The sequence below is a fragment of the Amphiprion ocellaris genome, chromosome 8 (genome assembly GCF_022539595.1).
Source record: "Amphiprion ocellaris isolate individual 3 ecotype Okinawa chromosome 8, ASM2253959v1, whole genome shotgun sequence".
Classification (NCBI taxonomy): domain Eukaryota; kingdom Metazoa; phylum Chordata; class Actinopteri; family Pomacentridae; genus Amphiprion; species Amphiprion ocellaris.
The window spans coordinates 22,598,363-22,605,398 of NC_072773.1; the positions used below are offsets into that span (position 1 = coordinate 22,598,363).

Here is a 7,036-nt window from a genome sequence, read left to right on the forward strand (position 1 = left end):
TACTGTAATCTTTTCATATGTAATATGTGGAGATGAATGAAGGTTGTATTGCCAGATATGAAGGGACAGAAACTGCACTGATCTTGTAACATTGTTCAGTGGAGTCTAGGATTGCCTACATGTAGTTAAAACCATTAAAATTAGGTTGTTTTGTACTGAAATATAATTGCCAACCAGACTGAGAGAAACAAGTAAGGGAATTGAGCACAGCTGAAAATCAAAATAATGGTGCAAGAAGGGAAACTAGCCAACAGATGGCTGGTATTGAGAGTAAAGAGATACAAGCCATACAGGGTGAATTTTAAAAAACTCAAGAGCAATTGGCAGATGACTTTTTAATTTCCCACAGTCAGTCATTTGAGTTTCATGTGTAACCAGCAGTGGATCAACACCCAAAACTCACCTGCGCGTAACCTCAAAAGAAGAATATATTGTACAGGAGGCTACGTATTAATGAACAGACTTGCTTTATTTTTACAGTGAAGTGACTCCCCTGAATGTGTCATATCAGCGTGGAAAAAATCAAAGCAAAACACAGGATTGTTTTATAAAGAAGGTATTTATTTAAGGCCAGACACAGCATTTGCATCTGTCATCGAAAACAAGGGTATGTGGACATGTCTTGATGTATGTGTGACCGTGGGAGCAATGGTAATAAGTCCTGGGGTCCTTGTCATTTGCATAGAGACCGTCAGGCTTTCCCGCGCAGAAACCACTTCCAGAAACAGCAGTTGTGGTAGTTCTGGTGGTTGTAGTTGTGACACTACCAGCAGTATGGGTGGTCGAAGCATGAACAGCACTGGTAGCATCAGTAGTATTGCCAGTATTTTCAGTAGTCGTGGAAGTTACATTGGTTGAGACAGCATGGCTAGTAACATAAGAAACTGCACTCGTGTGGTCGTCTGTGCTGGGATGTGATTCCGTTTGGGTGAATGGTGGACGTGTAGTTACAGGTGATGGAAAATCTAGCAAATACATTGAATACATTTAGGTTCAAGAGATTATGGATGCAAGATTTGACTTTAGTGAAAATGATGGCACTGAGGTCATATTGTGAGGCCTGATTTCTTCTTACCTGAATTCAGAAGAGAGCGCAAATAGCTAATAAGGGGATATCTTCCTTGTCCACAAAACTGTCCGGCAAAATCATCCAGATCCAGACACCAGACAACCGCTCCTCCAAATTTGTTTTCTTTCAGATACTTTACCTGTGGAATGTCAGAATGCTATGTTTTAAAATGCAAGCTTCATGGTTCAGTGCATAGAAACAAATATATACGACTGAACGTGGGTGACACATTGCTTTATACACATTCCAGTCATTTTCAAGAATAGCAGCTGAACTGCCTGCTTACATCCAAGAACTCCAAAAACATTAATATGAAAATACAGGGGCTATTAGTCAGGTCCAAGTCCATACATCTAAAAAAAATCAATAATCCCCAGCCACTACATGTTGCTGCCCTTATGTCAGAATCCAAACACTATTCAACAAGTTAAGCTGTAGATCAACACACTGAATGGTTTGACATAGACTTGACATTGACATTCCTGCTTTTATGCATTTTTAACTGTATTATTAGTCTTTATGTCTCACACTGTAAACCGGTATGAGGATTAGAATTTTGCCATGCAGAAGTAATATGCAGCAGTGCTTATAAAGAGAAGTAGCTCTAGACCTCGTTGGCTTGTGAGAAGTTACAGACATGTAGAGTACTTTGAACCGTTCAACCAGAAAAAAGATTTCTCAGATAGTTTCATTTGAGGTGTTTTTTGAGACGTGAAGTCAGTTGTGTAACATATTTTACAATAAACTGGAATAATTAGAGAAAAGAGATAACATTTGGCTCTTGGAAGGTCCAGATGCTCAGTTTAGGATCACATTTTGTGTCTGTGTGATCATTTTGATTTGTCTTTAGCTGGACTGACTGGCTGTGATCCTGGAGGTCTCTTACTACTAATACCTAATATACGATTAAAACTACAGTCTCTGACAGAAATTTGGTGTCTATATGGACAAAAGTGCCATACAAAGATTTCAGATCTGAGTTAATATTTGCAAAAAACAATAAATAAATCAAGCAAGAGTGCCATCTTCTGTCCTGACTCAGCTTCATTGTTATCAAAAGTACACAGAGTCTGTCCTAGTTTAAGAAATAATGAGACCTAATTGCAAGCACTAATAGTGATGTGTTACTTTTATCTTGTTTGCAATATCTCTGTAAATGTAGGCGGGAAGGGTATTGTGCTATGTATTACCTTGATTTCATAGCTCTGCTTGTTATCAAAACCGACCCACTCATTGCCTTTAATGGCGTAAGGAACCTTTTGCTCATCAATCCAGTGTACACTGCCTCCTTGAAGAAAATTGCAAATCTGTAGAAATGGAAGAAAATTATACTTTAACATCACCGACATAGATATGGATCCCTATCTTAGTTTGAAATATTAAATATTTCACTATCTATATTTGCCTTAGTAATGAAATGCCTCAGGTTGACTTTGTGGTGAAATAAATCGACTGACCTCGTAGTAGGACCAAAACCCAGCTTCACGGGTGTAAGTCCCAGCAGAGGCTGGTCCACTGGCTGGTGCTCCAACACCATTAGCTCCTGTTGTTGTGCGAAATGTGCGTCCATATGTGGGAAAACCAACTAGGATCTTTTCAAGAGGAGCTCCTTGATCTCTCCAGTATTTCATAGCAAAGTCCTGTGGGCGAAAACCCCCCCAAAAACGTCCAAATATTAAAAACAAACACAGCTACTCAGCTTACTGAATATCCAGGATGAACTTTGCTGAGATCTTCACTCACCACATTGTAGTAGATGTTGTCACCCTCATCAAGAGAGCTGCGGTACAAAGGGCTGTTGTGCCCGGTGAATGGATCCCAAGCTCCGTGCAAGTCATAGGTCATGATATTTGCAAAGTCTAGCAACCTGTGACACAAAGACAGTGTGGTGCAAACTGGACGTGACAAAATAATCCAACTTTTCCATCCTTAAAGTTACAATATTTTAAATTTTCTATTAACTTAAACCCTAGTTTAACTGTAGTACAGTTTATATTTGATTTTTTTTCTGCAGTAGTCATTTATTGTATTTTTATGTTGTCATTGTGGTTTGCAATCCATAGTGAAGTCAAGTAGCCTTCACAGGAAGCAATATAATCTACTGTTACCGTTTGTAATTTTAATCCACAAACTCACTGTTTGCTGATCGCCACCATACAGTGCATAAGACCTGTATAAACTGTTAGATGGGGAGCTGCTGGCAAAAAGCCCCACTGCTTCAACTTGCATGCAAGCTAACAAACTTTACTGTGCCCATCTTGTGCTGTGTGCAGCATGAAATCACTGCCTGGTTGCTCAAGGCAATGTAGGAAAAAGTCAAATATTGACTAACTTGAAAAAAAAAAAACACAATAGGAGTTTCTTTGGCTGCTCTGTAAATAGATATAGTTTTTGCTCTTCTGATATTCTAGAAGTGTTTAATGCCCCAGGAAATCCGGGAGCTGTGGTACTAAATTGCAGTCTCAAACAGTACTTGCTGTTCAGTGTCTCTCGGTCACAAACTCACTTTGTCACAGCAGCGACCTCGTAACCGTTGTCAACGTTTCCCTTCCCAGCAGCCACTGCAGCTGTGAGCAGCAGCCGCGGTCTTCTGGTCTCAGCAGCTTCCTTTTCAAAGGCGTCACGCAGTTCCTAAGCACAAGAGAGAAATAATCAACAATAATGTTGGGTATTCAACGCATCCTCAATCACACATATCTCAAGTAAAGCATATAGAATAAATTGATAAATAGTTAAAATTCTAAAATATATGATGTATTGGTGCAGTAAAACATCCTGTGGGATTTCCAGACTGACCTGGCAGAGCACTGTGAACCTCTTCTTGTCCTCTGGTGGGCTTCCTCGTGCTCCAGGATACTCCCAGTCCAGATCCAGCCCATCGAAGCCATACAGCCTCAAGAACTTGATAGAAGACTGGATGAACCTCTGACGGTTGGCGGCAGATGAAGCCATGATGGTAAACCTGTGCACACATACAACAGTTCATAGTTACACAAAGTGGTTTTAAAGTTCTCAATCGTTATGTGAGACAATGTGATCCAGCAGCTTCGTGATGTTGTTGACTTACTGTGTAGTTCCAAAGTTCCAGCCACCAACAGCCAGCAGAGTCTTCAGCTCAGGGTTTCTGTGTAGGAGATGGGAAATGTAGATCTGTCACTGATGGTAAATGTTTACAAGTGTGTGTTAAAATATTATAATCAAATTTGTTTTCTAGGATCTTTTTATTTCCAGCTGACCCCAAATTTGATGCAACAGAAATGGAGCGCAAAAATTCTGCATCAGTATTTTACTACATTTTTACTTAAACAGTTAATTACTGTATAATTGATTTAAGTACTCTACAGTAAAGCATGAGATTTACTGTAACTGTAACTAGACTTCCCAGTGAAATACTATATTTAGATAGTGTTGCCTGTTAAATTAACCGTAGAATTAACTGTAATTGCCTATTCAATTCCACATTTTGTTTTATGGATACTTACTAACACTGATGTGAATTTCAGACATACATCACAAATAAGAAATGTGTCTTTAATCTTTATGGTTGAGAATTGAGATGTACCAACTCTGTTTAAATTCAAAAATGCACAAAGCACTAACACACCTGAAACAATAATGGCTAAAAATAACAAAAATTATATTTTCATGATTTGACAACATTCATTCAAAGGTAGCAATATGTAAAAGAATTATGTTTTACATATGTTTACATATGTGTTTTTTGTTTTTCTCATTATTTACATATTTAAAGGGTAGCTGCACTGATCAAATATCAGGTGTTTGATCTATGAATTCCTTCGTAGTAAAACTGATTAATAGCACTTAAACAGTTCTACTAAAGCACCCCATCGTTATCCCTTGTCTTTCTAATTAGATGTGTATCAAGCCACAGTTAAAGGGACATTTCAGGGAGGAACAACTCACGAATGCTTGAGTTCATTGAAGGCTTTATAAAGAACGTCGTCATTCCACTCATACGTTGACAGCTCATTGGAGGGGCTGATTACTGAGAAGGCATAGATCAAGTGTGTGCACAGGTTGGGGTCTACATTGGCAGGCAGATATTTGCCAGCACCTGGTCTATACTGGGACCAGTTGGTGAAGTAGCACACTAGTTTGGTAGAAGACACTGTTGGAAAGCATAGAAGTAATTAGAACTAGGTAGGTTATTGAGATGAAGAAGCAAGTGTTAGTAGCGTGCAAATAATAATTCATACCAATTTGAAGGCACACCAAAAGGGACAATCCTGAAAAATAATTTAAATATTGTCATTTTCACAGGTTTTGCACAAGATTGCTGCCTTTAAGTGAATTCACACCTGAAATAAAGCAACTTACCTGCCAAGATTATTAGTCGAGCCATGTTTGAGGCTTTTCTTCAGAGTGACCTGCAACAGTAAAAATAATTCTTTCATGAGTTATTATAAGTTTACATACTAGATTTTGGAAAAATGTAATTGATTCTACATGCTCTAGTGCAGCATATATGGATGCCGCACATAGTCAAACTTGTATCCCTGTAAAAATGCAGCTAATATCTCTGTGTGGGTAGCTACCTGTTCCCAGGTAAGCAGCAGGCTGTGCTACTGATCTGCTGGAGAGCCCTTCTTATATGCTTGATAAAACAGGGACAAAGGCTGCATACCAATGACGTAAAGCGGATACTTCAGGAGATTATTATTGCTCTAGTGCACTCGGCCACTTTAGACTGCAATGAGCTGTCAGAAAATGACCGTCAATATCTTTATTTATTGACTGATAAATCTAGATCAGAGCACAGAAGGTTATGTAAACTTGTCCCTGTCAAGTGTTCTGTATCAGGACAGGTGGTCAGTCTAAGCATACAAGACACCTGATAAAGTTGTAATCATATATGCATTGTGTTTTGCGTAACATCAGAATTAGAATAGTTTCCATGGTAATCTTATCATACACAACCAATACCATACTTCTGAAGTGGACTCTAGTTCACACACTGATCATTTGTCTCAACCTTCAAATACAGAAGAGCAGCAATGACTATTTTTACTATTGATTAATTTGATTATTTTCTTTCTAGTTGATCAATTGACCTGGCTTTGAAACAGTAATTGTTTGTTATTTTTTAATTGCTTGTTTTGTCAAATACAGAAGTTGAAAACCCAAAGAACCTCACTTTACTATCATATGTGGCAAAACAAAAAAATTAAACAAAAGACTGCATTTGTGAAGCCAAAAACTACAAGATGTTTGGCATATTTTCTTTTAGAAAATCGTTAAAATTGATTTAAGCATCAGAATAGTTGTTAGATTTTTTTTTTCTGTCAAAAAGCAAAACAATTTAATGAATTACTAACCTTTTTTTGTAAAATATAGTTTACATTTTCTTAATGCAACCGGTCATTTCATTTGCATTTCATTTTACAATCAATGAACAAGTGTAAACAAACAATAAACAAGTGCCCAAAGCTCCAGAACACTGATTTTTATCTCAGTTGATCCCTGTCATATTAATGTAACTGATGTAACCATAATCTTTCTAAACATTTTTCTGATGTTTTGGATTAAGTATGAACAGGATGTGTTTAGTTTTCATGTGAGTGTGGACCTCTTTAGCAACAACAAGTAACCCAGAAATAAAAGGCCATGTTTGCTCATCTCTATTTTATGATTTTGTGAGTCATGGGTGCAATAGCAATAACTCACCGTTAAGTCAGATAGCATCAGAGGCTACAGAGCCATATCAGTGTCCTGATAAACTAGGAGGACTTACTAGATAAGATGTCCTTTTTACTGTAAGTGGTGCTACCCCTGATAACATAACTATTCATTGTATTGTATGTGATGATAGGCTGCTGAGTCAGCCAGGGGCGCAGTGGAATAGAAATCTTTACAGCTTTATTGCTGAGATGACTGAATGATTGAGGGAGAATGCAATGTAAAGCTACAGCCAGCAGCCAGTTAGCTTCACTTAGCATAAAGACTGGA

At 38.0% G+C, this 7,036-nt stretch overlaps 1 protein-coding gene and 1 long non-coding RNA gene across 3 annotated transcripts; one reads left to right on the forward strand and one right to left on the reverse strand.

Moving 5' to 3' along the window:
* Positions 1-540: 540 nt before the first annotated feature.
* Positions 541-5,649, reverse strand: LOC111577389 (acidic mammalian chitinase-like). Its single transcript, XM_023283637.3, has 12 exons — positions 5,626-5,649; positions 5,408-5,457; positions 5,287-5,316; positions 4,994-5,198; positions 4,137-4,193; positions 3,866-4,031; positions 3,576-3,700; positions 2,813-2,936; positions 2,527-2,709; positions 2,260-2,376; positions 1,076-1,208; positions 541-965 (listed from the first exon to the last, which is right to left on the reverse strand). The coding sequence occupies exons 2-12, from the start codon at positions 5,430-5,432 to the stop codon at positions 565-567; spliced, it is 1,566 nt and encodes a 521-aa protein (XP_023139405.2). The 5' UTR covers positions 5,433-5,457; positions 5,626-5,649; the 3' UTR covers positions 541-564.
* LOC129349536 (uncharacterized) lies at positions 3,622-6,711 on the forward strand. 2 transcript variants are annotated; one of them, XR_008602580.1, is made up of 2 exons: positions 3,622-3,732; positions 3,836-6,711. It is a non-coding gene; the product is annotated as an uncharacterized LOC129349536 (long non-coding RNA). The 2 variants fall into 2 exon arrangements; XR_008602579.1 differs by having other exon boundaries at positions 3,623-3,737.
* The last annotated feature ends 325 nt before the right edge of the window (positions 6,712-7,036 follow it).

What these genes read in the sequence shown, in the direction of transcription:
- LOC111577389 (XM_023283637.3), bottom strand. Translation starts at nt 5,432, where the DNA reads ATGGCTCGACTAATAATCTTGGCAG. An exon ending in GGTTCACAGTGCTCTGCCAG is followed by an intron (nt 3,701 to 3,865) that starts GTCAGTCTGGAA and finishes TCTTGTGCTTAG; the next exon opens with GAACTGCGTGACGCCTTTGA. An exon ending in AGCAGAGCTATGAAATCAAG is followed by an intron (nt 1,209 to 2,259) that starts GTAATACATAGC and finishes GACATTCCACAG; the next exon opens with GTAAAGTATCTGAAAGAAAA.